Genomic DNA, 16,931 nt, shown 5'->3' with positions numbered 1-16,931 from the left:
ACACATAAACGGGTTGCTTACCCTCGCGTCGGAGATTTTGAAGGCGTTAGGCGAAGCTAGACGGTGTTTGCGATTCGTCATTTCTACGTTTGTGACTACCTTAGTGTCTATTTTTGGACAATCACTTGACCTTTGAAGGACTTTTGTGCAGTGAAGAGGGTAGCTATCCATTGATTAATACGTTCATTTAAAACAGTTGCGTTGTAAACGCATGATATTCCTCCGGGAAATCCGAACACTTTGAGAGCATAATTTGTGTGCATAAATTCTAAAGTCAAAATTAAACAATTACGAATGGGTAAACCACGTTTTACTTCTTTTTGAAAATGAACAAACTATTCAGTTATCATAATATTTAATAATTCATATAAAACAGGGGTCGGCAAAGTCCGGCCCGCCAACTGATTTTATCCGGCCCGTAAGAAAATTTTTAGTGGTTCATACAAAAAACCCATCTCAATTTTTATCGGATTTGTCAGGTTTGTTTTCTTGCCAAAAATGAAGATCAAAATTGATCAACGAGGTGTTCCTGTTATATGTAGGGATCCAAAATCAAAATTCAACAAAAACAAGTATGAAAATGTTTTAAAAAGTTTAATGCTAAAATTTCAAATATTTTATCTTTTACCACTTTTTATATAACTTTACTATTTAGAAAGATGATACTCCATTAACAAGGTTATTACTATGAAAATATTCAGTCATCGTTTAAGGTATCCGGCCCGTGTTGCATGCACGGGCCCAGTTTCAGTTTCCTTTGAATCATCTGGCCCTTAAGGGAAATGTATGCCGACCCCTGATATAAAACACAAAGTGTTTCAAGCCAAACATAATGGCATGTCACATGTTTTAAAAGAGACAAATTTATTGTTCATTCTTCCATGACATTCCCTTCAAAATTCCTTTCAACACGAGCGTTTCTTGATTGCTATAATTTCTTATTCAAGCTGGCTGTCAATTAATTTTGATAAACATACTAAATGTGGCTCGATCTACCCTTGGTGGGGCGAACAAGAAGCAAACGAAAAACACTCCCAGTTGCGTTCCCCTCCCGGCTCCCGGCGTTGCCGCGGTAGATTTTCTTCACCCGACGACTTCCGCCGGGACCAAACTGTCCGAGAAGGGGTAGAAATGGGGGGGGGGGGGGGGGGGGATTAATTTTCGCACATCGGTGCACAAACGTTGCAAGTGTTGCGCATCTGTTCGGAATGCACCGCAGCCAACGGACGGGTACGAGGGGAGGGGCATCGATCAACGCATCGCCGGGCCAGGACGTTGGAAGGAAGAACGCGCTTAACAAGCATGAAAAATTCCATGTAGAGCACTGTACGGTCAGTAATAAATTAGGGAAAAAACGTGTTTTCCGCCAAATATCGTTGGAGGTTTTTTGTTTGTGTTGCCTTCCGCCCGGTTTTCTAGTGCTTGTCGTTGAAGCACGATGGTGCTTGAGCCATAGAAACGTCTCAATTACGGCATTCGCAACGGAGTACTCTGGGAATTTTTGTTCAAGAAGCTTAAATATATCATAGTTTGTAAAAAAAAGCTCTATAAGAGCCTTTTATACAGTGGAAACTAATCCTTTAATATTCTTTGGAACGCACAAAACCTTAATGAATATGATTTTTAACCAAAAGCAAAACAAAAATGTCCACATATTGGTTTTACAAACGAATGTTACACGTCGTCAGCAAACTTGTGTATAAAACCGATCAAAGCGCAATCAATTGTTGACAAGAAAAACATAAAAACGGGGACACACAGTTTCCCACCCAGTGTAGATGCACATGTTCCACCGAACGGACTCCCATCATGTGGCCCCATTCTGTGGCTTTATTTCAACATGTTGATACACGGTCGGTCGTCGAAACATTATTGCACATTTTTAAAGTGCTCCGAGTCGGTACCACGACAAATAAAGAATTTGAATTTTCTCAGCGTCCACATTCGGTTCGACGACACAGCGGGTTGCCAGCCTGCTCCTGCCCCAACGTAAATTAAAATAAATCAACCACATATTTCGGGCATTGGGCGAAGGGTGCTAAGCGGGGAAGAGGCGCTGAGTTCACGAACTACAATTCTCTCAACCGCGCGCTGAGCCAGTGTCAACCCTCTTCCACCGTCCCTCGAACCACGCGCCTTCCGTCGGCTTGCAATATTCAAAAACATGCTCATGGTATGCCTGTCGAAATGCATTCAAACGCATTCCTACCACCAGTGTGCGGCGCTCTCCCAAGCGAGCTGCTTGCTTACTCACCTTTTGGTGCAGGTTATATGCCGTTGATCATCTGCAAAAGTTCGGCCTGCCCGATTTGCCCACCACCAAACCGCGCCCGGAACTAAAGGGACCGAGGCGGCATCTTGAACTACTTTTGACGAATGTATACATTTGTTTAGTTGCAGCTAAAAATATGCTGCCATTCGAGAAGCCAAGTTCCTACACGCAGCGAACAAGACTCGAACCGAAACGATCGTGTTCGGGGGAAGAATAACAAATTCGCGCTCGTTGGATGGAAAACCCGACGAACCAACCGTTCGCTGGAAAATTTGGATGACACACACAAAAAACCAAAAATCTCCTACTCTCGCCCAAGATTAATCCGAACATGAGCACGCCAGCGAGGGGGAAGAAACGCGACGCCATTTTTCAACCACTCACAAATAAACAAAGTTTCCCTCTTTCGCAAAACTCGCCGAGGCCTCCCAGGGCGGTAGGTTCATGGTTTCATGAAGGAGTGCAGTAGCAAGCAAGTAGTAAAAAATAGAAACAGATTATAAAACTAACAAAAACAATACCGAACGGCAGCAGGATCCGTGTTCTGGACCGTTTATTTATACCTTTACACACCTCGGCTCTCGGGATGAGTTCTCGCACTCATGGCCATCTCACCTACTGGCCACCATGGCGACTTTCATGTTGTAATTTTCATCGACATAAACCATAAGATTAGGGCCGTGGAACATGTCATGCGTTTTACGTTTAGGGTGTCCCAAATTTCATCCTCATCGCGGGGAGTTTTCCATCGAAATCGACGCCCATTAGCACTACACAAACACTACTGGAGAGTGTCTATCCACGGTGGTGGAAAACTCATGTAACCCCACGTCAACAGTGGTTGGAAAAATCTCGAATGAAATCATCTCCTGTTTTTTTTTCTTCTAGTTTTTTTTTTTTTATTTTTAAACACTCAACGATGGTAAACACGTGTGCCAAAAAGTCTGAACACCCACCAAGGTCATCTAAAAACCCCACAATAGAATGGGGGAATGATGCATAGCAACATTTATCAGCAGCATTTAACACCCATTTTCCTTGGGGCGGCACTTGAGAAATGTTCGAGCGCACGCACGAGATGCTGTTTCTGCTGCTTCTGTTTTAGTTTCCTATTCACAGCTACCACGACCGTCTGCTCACGCGTGCGTGAGTTCCCTTCCGAGAACGAAAAACGTGCCGGATGGAGATGCCTGGTGTTTTGATCAGACATTTTTTGCATTTGTTTTGTTTACGTGCGTAAAGCCAAACGGTTAATTAGCACTCGCTTGAAAGCGGGAAACGTCGTTAAAATCTGCTTTATCATCGTGCCGATTCGGCCTCCGATCGTACCGCGCCCGGACGTTCCACATCTTGATATTAAGAAAACAGATACCAGAGATGCCCTACAGCACATCTTTCGCGAGAGTGAAGATCTTCCACCGTTTGCGTGATCTCATGGGCCAAAAAGATCGCGGTATGTGCGAGTGCGATCCGCATGGGAAATGTGGCGATCGGTGAAACCGCAATCCGCAGCCAGGGTGCCGAGTGTGGTGGCCACAATGGGCCACTGAGTCAACCAGCTACATAGCCCACCCGAGACATAAATAATGGTGTGCTGAGGGACGATACATTCTCCCCCTGCCGAAATTGGGGAAGCGTGTGAAAACTGTGCTCTGCCCCGAATTTTGCGGCATCAAAGCAAATGGGGTTCCTTCCCTATCTACAGGGACATTAACTTTCCACCGTTCACCGATGGTGAATCAGATGGAACACGCTGAAAAGCGGGAAAACGCGAGCGAACCCCGAAACACTCACAAAACGTGAACCAACCGATCGTCTCATGACATCACCATCTTGATGGGAGGAAAAAGGTTCTGAACATGTTCGTACCACATGTTGATACAAGACGGTGCCATCCCTAAGCAGCGATTGAGATTGATGTCGCCAAATTTTAAGAGCAGATCTCGGTTATGTTACCCAGAAGGTTTCATGATTATTTTCTTCTCATGCTTTTTGTCTATGTTGTACTGACAACGTTTGTCTTCGTAGTGATTCACCGAAGTGATTGGAAAGGTTGTCTACAGCGTTGACATGTATTGTAAACCAAGCGGATCATATTCTGTTCAACGAATTATAAATCACAATCACACGTTTTTCCTTATCCGATTTCAAATGAAATTTTTCGGTAGTCCGGGTAGATATCTGAAGCATTTTAATATTCTTGTGCTATGAAAGATTTCCGTTTATTATGGTAAGAAACCTCAGTTTTCCTGCCCGCCATTAAACGACATTTCTCAGAAGTTTAGTGCGGAAATATTTTTAACTTCCGAATCGCCCGGTCTGGGTCGGAATGGCTCCGGTGTTGCGCCGGACGCCGGACGACGACCTACAACGCCGGTCTATTTCGATCGATGCCACGCCGATAAACAATGTCGGCCGGAGCGGACCCGACCCGGTCGGAAGCGATGAATTTAGCCATTAGGTCACCGGCCAGCTGCGCGCGACTGCAGCTTAAATCAATATTTTTCTCCCACGCCCGACGGGCCCCGGTGAAAACAGGCCGATTTTCCGTCGTCCGAAGCGTCCGGACTTCTTGTAGCAACAAACAAAATGGACCCCGCTGCCGATGCTGAGGAAATTCCGTGCCGAGGAAATTCGTGGTCTCTCGTTTCAGTTTTTTTTTTCATTCAAAAAGTCCAGCAAACCCCGAACGGGCAAGTATGCATTCCGGCAGCCGGTTCTCGCTCCTGTTCGGTGTTTTATTTCGCAACTCGAATCCAACGCCTTCGCTAACGGGTTGGTGAGGTTTTATTTTGTCTAGCATCAGTCGCTGGCCATGCGATGCGAGCGCGCGTCTAGTTTTCCTCGCCTGGTGAAAACCCGCCGGAAAACACCAGCCAGTCCGGTCAGATGTGCAATGGTAAGAGAAAAAGGAAAACAAACGAACGGACAACTTGAACCTTTATTGGTGCTTCTGGGATGACGGACTGTTATCGATTTCTAGTCACGATTTTGAAGGACTTCCGTGCAGTTATAACTGTTGAAGTGGCGGTAACAAATTAGAGAGAAAGTAACGTTTTCTTTTTCTGGGGGAAAAATAAAACAACACAAAACACTTCGTTCTTTTATCACGCGCTGACTTTACTGCTATTTTATGACGATTAATAGTGCAAAACTTATTCTTAAACTTTGTCAAATATCTCACTTTACATATCTGATCTTCTGCGTCTGCAGTCTCCGCGATCGTATATTTTCGACACATTATAGCATCGCAAATGGCGACCCGTTTATTTATTACTTCGTTTTTATTATCTTGAACCACATGCAGCATCCTCGTGGAAGGCACAAAGGAACAGAGAGAAAGACAGAGAAAGATCCTGCAAAAGCCATCAACAAGCAATGTAAGTACATTGTGTCAACACAACCCACCCTAGAGGAAAAGCAGTTTATTTACGAACCCTCCCCGCTGTTTGATGGCAACCTTTTTTGGAGCGAATCCAGCGGAGATGGGCTTCCCAACCCCCCGCCTCAGACGGGGTCGGCGCGAGCTAAATCATCATCATTAATTTAATCGCTGCGCGCAATGCGTCGTCGCCTCGTCGACGAGACGGGACCATTATTAAGCGCAACTCGCGAGACTGTTTTATTTGTGCCTATTTCTGTGTGCCGTTCCCGGCACACTGCAGTTTCAACCCGAGAGGGCACAATGTTGCGGTGCACCAAACATTCCCGGGTGCATTCGGGATCGCGCCCAATCGATGACGTAAGCTGTGTGAGTCATGGAATCGATCGTTGTCCATGGCAGGAGCCAAAATTAAAAAGGATACAAAATACGCTGAACCTACCCGCACCCGAACGGTACTTGCTGCGTGCGCTTGGAAATGGTATTGCGTCTTGTAAATGTCAGCCAGCGAATGAAGGAGCGATGTTTGCAAACGTCTTCGGAGTCACAATACTACGCGCGATGATTCAAGTACCAACCGCTGCACGAAGAAAGCAAAAACCGGTCCTCCATCGGGACGAGGAGGGAATGTCGGATCCATCCGGAGGCATAAGCAACACACCCGCAGACAGCCGGGGTGAGTTACAAAATATGCAAATGCATTCGCACTGCAGCAATGCAATTTAACGGTGCATTGTATATTAGCATAGAAAAGAATCAGACGTGCTGGGAAAAGAAAAGGAAAAACTGAGCGTGTGCAGCGTGCAACGTCGATGATGAATGTTTCGCAGCAGAGTATGCGATCGTACTGCCAATGATGGAACCGTGATCGATTAATCCTTCGACCGGTATCAAAGTCGGATAATGTGTGGAATATCGCATCAAACCACCTTCTAATGAATTTCATGGTTGATTTCAAATTACGCCGAGATTAGTTTCAATACTTGTTGATTGAACATTTAAATGCGTATTGTTTCTTAAGCGTTAACACGTTGACTGCCATGTCACCCAAAAGTGAGTGACAGTAAAATTCAGTTTTAAAAAGTTTTTGACCCATAAATAAATGGAAATGCAACATAAAAATTATAGTAATATTTTATATCAATTCTTTGAGAAGCTAAGTTTTTGCTTGGCCTTCAAAAATCGTTGGTTTAATGAATGTTATAACCAAATTATATTAAAAAAGACTGTACTAAAAAAGTGTCCTAAAAACGCTTAGCAGTCAACGTGTTAAACGGGACGGAATCCCTTTAGACCAATTTTTCCTTAGTGGTACATCTAACCCCCATTAAAAAAGAGCTTAAATAATAATCCTGAAGGGCTGCAACTGCACTTCAAAATAAATAATTTTTAACTCCCAGTCAACAACACGCGTGAACGCCAACCGTGCCAATATCAATCTAATTGACCCCGGCCAATTGTGGAAACATTGAGCAGAACACTGTTTCAGTTAAAATAGTGATATTCCTCGACTTTAAAGCGTCCTCGAGTGATGTCAATCGACCACCTCGCCGATCGTGCGTACGCATCAATCAAGCGGCCGCTGCCAACGTGGGGAGAGATTCGATTTGTTCTGGCATGGAAAAACCGAGCCCTTCACCTAGAGGAACCTAAAAAAAGGGGTTCCGACTGCGAGTTGAGCCATCGACAGCAAACGGTCTCATGTTACGGGCGGTAAGATGCATGCTGTCTGGGGCCGGTTTTGCAGCTCAGTTGATGGCGATACGATGCAATCAATCCCGCCAATCCCGTCGGTGGTGCAACTGGCGCGGGGGGCGATCCACCCGGGATCCAAACTCCAAACCGAAAGCCTCCCCACCCCGATGCACCCTGATCGAGAAAGACGATAATCTACTCCAGCCAGTGGTCCGAGACCAGAAAATTAATTGATTCTCACCGCCCACCCGGGGAAAAGGTGAGGTGTCAGGTTAGGTTGGCCCAGTTACTCGGTTCCAAACTCTCCCCGACATCGATTCGGACACCAGAGATCCAAACCCGGAACACACACACAAGCACCGATTTCCTGTTATGGTTGCGCCCTGACAGCTGAGCGCGCGTCACAACATAGAACATAGATATGTCGTGTGCCACGTGGTGGAGAGCGTAACGGAGAAACGGGGCACAAACAATAACGCCCGGGAAGGCCTGAAATCCAGCTACCGGAAAAGAAGAAGCAGTAGAAGGTTCATCTATCACTCTAAGCCAACCTACGGACTGGATTGCGTGCCGGTGGGTGCAATTATTAAGAAAACAATCCGTACGCCAACTTCTGTTCTGGATTACGCTGTTGTGGCATGATTAATGGACCTCAGTCCCCATGAGAAGTCGAAATGAAGTCGCTAGTTCACAATGTTAATATGTGTCACGCGCGTTGTTATGAGTGGGCGACAGGTTTCAAAAGGATTATGTATAACACTTCAAAAGCAGCAGAAATCATATAAAATGAAAAGCCTTCGGAAGATCTGAAGACATTTAATTGTAGATCCAAAGAAATCAACAATAACCTTTCTTTGCGTATCAACAAACAGTATTTTCCACGGTAAATTGATTTTCATCTATTGTTGCCTCGTTTTTCTCTGTGCATCACTGATTGCACACGACACGAAGCGAGAAAATTCCTGCAACGAAAATCTTTCGACCATTTGATAAACAAACTTGCTAACGTTTACACAAGATTTCGCTACAAACAAAATGATTGTAAATCTTTTTTCTCCTCGTCTCGCGCAATCGATGCCTCTTTCCTTCTATTTTTTTTAAATTTTCATACCATGTTTACATTGGTTGCGTTCGAAGAACCAGCGATGACTATGCCTGTGGAAAATCGACTGCATCGTTTTTGGTTGCGTAAATTTTCCGTTTTGCTTTTGAATTTCATCGAAATATGAAAATAAAATTTTCGAATTAAAAGGCTTCTATCAAAATCACCTTCCATCCATAGTGCTTTAAGAACCACTATCTCTCACTCTCTTCTGTGACACCAATATGGAAAGCTGAACAGAACAATCCACAGATTAGTTTACCAAGTTCTAACAGCATAAATCTCGCCAAGCGCTCCGGGGTTCACCTTTTGCTTTCGAATGCAGGCCGTAAAAAAAGCCGAGTCGGGAGATTTGTAGAGGAAAGAATCAATTACAAACTAATTATGTCGCTTAATTTATCTTTATTTTGTAAATAAATTTGAAATCAACCCAACCCTTCCGAGGTGCTTGTCGTGCCGGAAATGGGAGGCCTCAAGTTTCCACACCCAAGGGCGGTATTACTTTTCACCGTTCATTTCCTTCCAGTCGCGGCGCGGGTGGTGATAAATTCATATTAAAATCCCTTAATCGATACGACTGCCGGATGAGTGATGGCACAGGCGACGGCTGGAGTAGGCTGGGAAATGGTTTAATAAATTTTCCGCCTCCAACCTCCGAAGCGCGACGAACCCCGTCGCTCGACACGTGCGGCATGTGTGAAAAGGTAAAAAAAAGGGTGGACACTAGCCGTTTATAAATACCGTACCGTGGGTGACCGTATTGACTGAGATTTTCCCTTGCGTTCTACGGGTGGTTTACGCCATAGCAAGCTCAAAGATGGGGCAAGAGAAAAGTCTTCTTTTTGCTTTAACCCTCCAGCAAACCATTCCTGCACAAGCCCCAGGGTCAGTCAACCGAGTGGATCTGCACGCGCAAACTAACCACCAATTCAAATCGTAAAAACACGTTCATACTGACCGTCTGCTGCCGAAAGTTTACACCGACGTGTAGCTCCTTTCGAAGACGGCCATTTCGGCCGCAGGTACAACAACGCAAAGAATTAATGTTTCCCCGAACGCTCACTCGACTCGGGGATTGTCTTACCCGGTGTCGGCTATAAAAAAGGAAACCATTTCAATCCAACAAGAAACCAGAGGGAAAACCAGAGGATACCATAATCCGTCCAACCGTTGGCTAACCTCTAATGTTAGTGAGAGAGGGGAGAGGTTCCGAAAATGTGTTTCAATCTGGTGCCGGAGGCTGGCGTAATTTGCGAGTGATTATAAAAAAATTCATCATAACATCCGTCCGTCAAGCGGATTTAAATTTCCGTTGAACTTGGGATTATACAGGAAGGTGGAAGTAGAAGAGTTTGTGGTTTGGGCGAAGGAAGCAAGGTTAGGGAAAATTAGGAAAAATTAGAGGTGAAATAAAAAGCTAATTATTTGTTGAATAATTCATCGGTCTCGGCGGGAGGGCCCGGAGTTGCGATGTAGCCATTTGTTCTTGGTGATGAAATTTTCACATTTCCAACCCGAACATTTTTGGCTTCCAAGCAGTAGTTGAGTGTGTTCTTGCAGAATTTGTTCTACATCCTTTTTTATCATTCTTTTCTTTTTCAAGACGAATTAAACATTTGCCAATCTGACCACGCCGGTGCGTGTGCTGACGTAACATGGAGCAACCTTCATCGGCAAAACTCCTTTTAGGAAAGGTTAAATAAACTTCAGCAAATCCACCCACACCCACAAGACGCTCAGATAATCTCATCTTCCAAATCGGCATGAAATATGCAAGAAGAAAGCAAGTGGGTGCACATTATTTGCTAGTTTATTCTCATGAATGAGGTTGAAGCTGGACAAAAGTGAATGGATTCAAATTGGGAAACTACAACTCTGACATCATAGCTGGCAAGAAGCAGAAAAATAAGATATTTTATTTCAATAAGCTGAGCGATTTATTAATTTAGTAGTATCACTAAAAAAATCCATTAAAGTTTGCCGTCGTTGAAATGCTTTGAATGCCTCTGATTTGTTTTTCCTATGAATCATTTATTACTTTGAGGCTATAAATGTTACGATATTTTAATATAATGCACCGTGTTTTGTTGATTTACTATATTCTTTATTCTTTCCAAACAAAAGCATATCGAAAACTGCAAACAAAAAAATTTCTATGCTGAACTAAACCCATGCATAACAATATGAAACTCGTGTCCCACTATTCTCGAACGATACTGAGACGACGTCAACTTTCCTTAAGCGGATCAGCGGCATTCCATAAATTTCAAAAGTGTGAAGCGAATGAGAGATGTTAATTATTAGCGATGTATTCCTAAAGCCGTTTGCCTTCTCCCGTTGCCTTTTTTTTAAACCGCTCGGCGTGATTCACCATCGCTGCCTAATTTCACTAAATTGTCCCCCGCAAAGCAGCCCGGTATCGCAGTTTGCCTCTAGACAGAAAAAAGGGGATAAATAAAACCCCATCCTACACCATCCTCCTAGTCTGACGTCGTCGAGACATCCCGGGGATTGCCCTGGTCCGGGGGGGAGGGACGATGGTGTTGATAATGGTGGATGGTGGTGTCGGTTTTATGGTTGTTTAAATTAATCATCAGCCCACAGGGAGATAACATCTTTAATGTGCAAAGGCCGGCATCGTCGTGCAGCATGACTGTGTTTTTTTTTCTCTACTTTGTTTATGAATACAGGCCATTTAATAATGCACACGTTTATTTTTGGACGGTTCGTATGTAGATTTCGTTGTAGATGGGTTTCGCTACCAACACTACAGAGGCCTTAATTCATTAAACTAGCATTTCGAGTGATTGTAATGATATTCCCATAAACATTTTATTACTTAATTGTTGTGCAATATGCCTTTTTCATGCAATTCAATCAACGCTCAATGACAAAGCTATTTCGGATCAACGTCTATTTGCACGTAAGTGCTAGGCAATTTGTAAATATGTATTAATCAAACTTCGCTGGATCTTCCCATACAATTGTGCTAACTATTTATCTTTGACGTTGTGGTTTTCATTTCACAGTTCATCTTTAAACAGTCCGATTTTTTAGTCCTCTTATCTGTTTGTTTCCGTGAGAAACGTGAGAATTTGCATGTAGCTCCATTGTAGCAACCACGTTTTGTCAAATTTCCTCCATCGCAGCACTGTGCAAATTTGTTTTCAACTTTATCGTGACCTCCTATCACTCATGGTTGACTTATATTTATCGTACATTTACATTCCAAAATACCTCGTCACTCCAGAGGCGACAAAGCTACTTCGCATAGATATACACGACATTAACATCTGTTTTCGATGCGTTTACCATTTGTTTTATCAACCGATGATGGCAATCCGAAGGTGGGGGTGGTACATTTCAATCACCAAATGAGCCACCAATCGAACTGCCTACCAGCTGGTACGAAACGGAAGAAAGAAGACCAGGCTTATCGACGAAAGATTAGGCCGACTGTTGAAAGGAGGGAAAGGTGGTAAAGCAAACCGGCACAAATGTTGTTCTGCGAATTTGTTGATCACTTGAAAAGTATGATGTAATCGAGCCAACTAAGGACAGCTCAGCGTGTCCATGGTTCGAGGTGACAGACTGTTGAAATGTGTCATATTAATAAACATGATGCACTCACTCGCCCCTTCTTACCAAAACAAGATACATTACCAAGAATCGAGAGCCTTCTTTCTTTAGGCTCGTGACAAAATGAAATCATTTTCAGCTGAAACAATTGATGAAATCACGGGTGCTCTATCTAGCGTGAGCAATACTAGGAAAGTAAAGGCGCTGTGCTTCACTCAGCAAAATTGAGATAGTTCTTCACACTGATAACGAGTAACTTCTAAAGAACTTCTATAAAAAAAAACATTGAGTAATAAATTTATTATAGTTTACCGATACATAAAAAAGACGTCAGCTGTCAACGATTCAGTTGCAGGAAAAGCGTGCCCTCCCATATGTAGCTGTAAGTGCAACCCTTTTAATGTCACCGAAGGTGAGAAATAGTGTCAATTCTCGACAGTCTTTAAATCGAACAAATTGATTGGCCGACTCCAGCGGCTTCTGCGGTAATAATATGATAATTAGCCGATCGGCTACGGTCTCGAAATGAAAGACACCGCGGCGTTGGGTTGCTTCAGAAGGCCAACGCCAGGAAAGGGGGAAAGGAAAGGAATAAAAAGGAGGGGAAAAACAAGCCTGTCCCTTGGCAGAAGATAGATTAAAGCGGTGACCAGCGACACGCGCGATCGCATGATCGCCTTCGGCAATGCCATGTGCGCAGCCGAAGACACCGTCCGCTACGTTTGGACGCTATGCGCCATGCCCTTTTACGGTGCCTCTAAATGGTCAGCCGTTGTGGCGGCTTGTGGGTTTTAGTGATCGACCTCGGGTGGCCCTGCTCGGGTTTTTCCTTCTCCCGGTCCAGGGCCACCAGACCCGAAGGCGGGACGCACCAAATATGGCAGTTTTTGCCCCTCTGCAGCGCTAGTGGAAGTCAGCTCGACCGTTGCTTTTTAGGTTGCCCAAGCCGTGTGTGAAGCTTCTTGGGGCGTGAAACCGAGCGTCTCAAAACAGATCAACTCCAATCACAGCCAGCCGATTGTATGAGCACCGACTTCTAGGCACTTCTTTCTCGCGATATCTATTTCTATCCATCAGATTTTAAAAAGGCGATCCCTGCCGTCTCGGGAGCCACCCCAGTGTCAGATTGATTTCTCCTCTTTCACATCTCCGTTAGTAAATGAAAGCATGCTGCAATAAAGTGCGACACTTCCCCCTGTCCGGCCCACGAAACATGCGATCGCCCCGGTTACAATGACCTCGGGTTCGGAAGAGAAGGAAAGCTTATCCTTCAGACATCTCGCTTTATGTTCCTTCTCGGTTTTTATTCCGCTGCTCGTGCACTGAAAAACAAAACCACAGCCAATGTAAATCAGCTAACGCCAGGGGGAGACATGCCGCGAGGGAGGGAAAGGGATCAACGACGACGAGACCTTGCAAACGCCACAAGATGACGCAGCCCGATAGGTACGCCGGCCAACCCGAAGATCAGTGCTCGCGAGCCTCCCCAAAGTCGGCCGGTAAGTTGGGAGCGCTGGGGAGCGTTAATTGAAAACAGGTTCTGAGTTGGTCTGATTCCGTTTAGTATTTTTATTTTTGTCTTTGGCAAAATTAAATGAGAAATGGGCTCAGAACAGCCCAGCAGTAGCAAAGGCGAATCCCAGTGGAGTCGTTGCCGAAGTGGGAATCGTGCAAATAAAAAAAACCCAAATACCTTCACCTTCAGCATTAAATGTTCCGATGCGCGTTCGTAACAGAAATCGCCCGAGGAAGGGAAGAAAATACCAAAAAAACAAAGCCACCAAAAAGCTAATGTGTGGCCTCTGTGTGAACGTGGAACGATCGTGCAAATTGCGAACTCATCGCTCTAAAAAAAAAAAAACGGTCGGAAAACGAAATGGTGCCAAAATGGAAGGTTTTTATTGCTAAATGCATCGGAATAATTTGCAACGGCTCCAGAAATGCATCGCAGCATGCGGTCTCAGCAATTCTCAGCGGCATCGTGTTAATCAATGAGCCATTTTCTTGGAACGACATGGTCGGTAGTAGCCAACATTAGCACTTCATTGCTGATACGATCGTGTTTGGCAAGTTTTACTGCTGAATAAAGCTAACATTCGCGTAAGTTATGTGGTGTTGTTCGGTTGGACTAGCTTATCTACTTCAAACATGCCCTATATAAAGCATTTGTTATCACAGCATAACGTAAATCGATTAGCTTGCATAAGAAGGCATTTTTGTGCTGTTATTTTTCATAAACTATTTTATTGGTCAGCTTGACGCAATAAGGAACTCTATTGAACCCACCGTTATCAGAATTTTATTTTTTCAATTACTTCTATAAACTTCAAACTTGAAGGAAATGAAAGCCTTCAAAAACAAAAACACGAGTTTTCGATTTGTTGCAGCGATAACCAGATAAAGCTAAATAATCCAATTGCCCTTGTTTACCGAAGACGATCACGTTTGTGAATTTTGAACATCCAGATTCGGTGATACGAAAAGAAGCAATGGACAAATATTGTCTGCAGACTTCTCCACCACCACAGATGTAAGATGTAACTTCGTCGGGGGATGGAATTTTCTACGCTTAAGCCCCCGAGCATCAACTGAAACCGACAAACCCGAAAGGGGTAAAGGGCATCAGCATTAGCATCTCTGCCAAGATCAGGAGGTCGCTTAGGCGGCTTGAAGGGAGGATTTTGTCTACAACGTACCGGCAAAGCTCCACCCAAATCCCATCAGTAAATCCCTGAGACTAAAAAACGTTCAAGTCCTAACCCCACCCGCGAGCTGCCGATGCCGATGATGGTGGTGTTGGTGGTGGTACTGATGATGGCGGTTTGTCTTCGACACGCTTTATCTACGGCAACAGCAACACACGTTCTTATCGCGCCCCGATACGGGAATGCGCGTCCGCGCCCGCTTACATCATGCAGCCCCAAAATATGCACCTCTGTGGAGCAGCTGTGGACGAATGCCTTCCACGAATCGGCCGGGAAGGAACGCCGTCTGCATGCCCCCGGGGTCGGCGTTTTTCTATTTGGTTTTCTTTCCCCAAACCAATTTCTTCTCCCAGCTCCCAATCTTATCGAGAACATCGGCTCTAGCGCACAGCGCTCGCGAGCAATCTAAGGTATTTGATTTGTGGGTAATCAAGATCGGAAGCGACCGCGTGGAGAGGGGGATAGATGGCGCTGATGGCGGAGGGTCAGCGAATTGGATCACCCTAGTGGAAAGCGATCGCGAGTAGTGGAGCGCACTCCACGGGCGTACATTGTAGCTACGAGCCTGTCGCGCCACTGAGTCGAAGGTGAAGAATCCAATGTCCCGAGGAGAACTCAACTGAAGTAGTTCAGACGGGCTTAGCGTTTAGGCAATTTGGGTGCACACACACACACACATCCGCATACAGCGGATAGGCTGCACCTGGTGAAGAGCTGTTGAGATACTGATAACCTTTTTTTCTAATTTCATAACGATCCCTTACCACGCGTTCCACCTTACGCTACCCTCAAGGGAACGATACCCCGGAGTTCCTTCGTGCGGGAGCTGCACTCAGGGCCGCCGGATGCAATCCACCCTGGGGCCACTCGAGCACCGAGTCGTGCAAGTGTTCGGCCCGATAAATCAACATCCCAACTGTTTACACTCCAAAAGTGTGGCGACTGTGAGGTGCGTACCCTCGGCACCTTCCTAGAGGGTGTGCTCAGGGCCCGCGTGTACGGCACGCACTTACCTCTGCCTCGACGAGGGCCGGTGATGTTGCATCGCCGATGGTGGCTAGGAGCAGCAGCAGCAGACCCGCCGCCACCGCGCTCCGTACGGCCGCCATTGCCGGGACGGCCAAACCGTGGCTCCTTCGGGGTGGATGGGAACCCTGGGATGGTAGGAACCTTCCGGGGTCTCTACAACCGACCCGCCGACGTACGAGTGTCTCGCAGTTCCGGTTGGAACTCCGGAGGGCTCTCGTTGGCTGCCAATACTTAAAACTGCACTAGGTTTGTTCCGACACTAACACTACACACTCTTACACACTCAAACAAACACTTTATCTAAGGAAAATAATTCACACCAAACCAAACCAAAGATGCCCTCTAAGCTGTAGTAGATTAAGAAAGAAATACTATGTAGTGTGAGCCAGAAATTAATCCTCGAAGTACTCGAAAGGAACAATCTGAGAACTGAATATTCCCTGAAAGTCCTTAAAAATCAGTTATTTATCAGCAATTCAACTATGTAAATTGAAAAATTGTTCCTACCTAGTGAGCAAATTTTGGGGAAAAGTTTAATTTTCAATTCTGACTCAAAACTAGATTCGATAAAATGTGACGATGAATAGAATAAAATATATTTGAACTTGATAGTGTTGTGCGATAGCTCAAAGCGCTTATTTTGAGGGATCCTGGACTTTCGTTCAAATACACTTCCAAAATTGACTATTTATGTTCTTATTTTCGTCGTTTTCAGTGTTTTAATACTATTTCTCTAGTTGAACTTCGCAGTTACTTTCACGATTTTAGGATATCCGTTTAGATCCTAAGTTAACTTGTTCAAAACTTATTGTTATTTCTACCGATCAAACGCCACAGGCAACTACGATCACGAAATTTCCCAACAAGTGTGTCCTACTGTCGGTTACATCAGTAAGGTTGGTTTCTGGAGTAGTTGATCTGCCAATGGGCATAGTTTCCTTTGATGTTTGTATTAATCTTTTTGGGTAGGGGTTGAAAAACACCTTACAATTCTCCCGAAGAGTACATTGTCAACCTCGTGAAAATAACTTCTCCAACGGGGGAAACTAACTATTGCTAGCTTACGTCACGAGATCACGAAAAGTTTCGGGTGTTCACGAAAGCATGAAACCTAGAAAAAAAACACACACACACACACGCGCACAGGGTAGAAAGGAGGCCGGCAAC

The 16,931-nt window shown here is 44.8% G+C and overlaps 1 protein-coding gene across 1 annotated transcript in view; it reads right to left on the bottom strand.

The window, feature by feature from the left end:
• The window catches only part of LOC131289753 (basement membrane-specific heparan sulfate proteoglycan core protein), a 101,444-nt gene extending 85,600 nt beyond the window's left edge, over positions 1-15,844 (bottom strand). Inside the window, exon 1 of the mRNA XM_058319062.1 lies at positions 15,749-15,844. Coding sequence (XP_058175045.1) covers positions 15,749-15,844 — 96 coding nt within the window. The remainder of the gene's footprint in view (positions 1-15,748) is intronic.
• Between the last annotated feature and the right edge of the window lie 1,087 nt (positions 15,845-16,931).

This window comes from Anopheles ziemanni, chromosome 3, assembly GCF_943734765.1.
Source record: "Anopheles ziemanni chromosome 3, idAnoZiCoDA_A2_x.2, whole genome shotgun sequence".
Taxonomy (NCBI): domain Eukaryota; kingdom Metazoa; phylum Arthropoda; class Insecta; order Diptera; family Culicidae; genus Anopheles; species Anopheles ziemanni.
The sequence above is the reverse complement of the archived record's forward strand: the minus strand, read 5'-3'. Positions and strand labels throughout refer to the sequence as shown.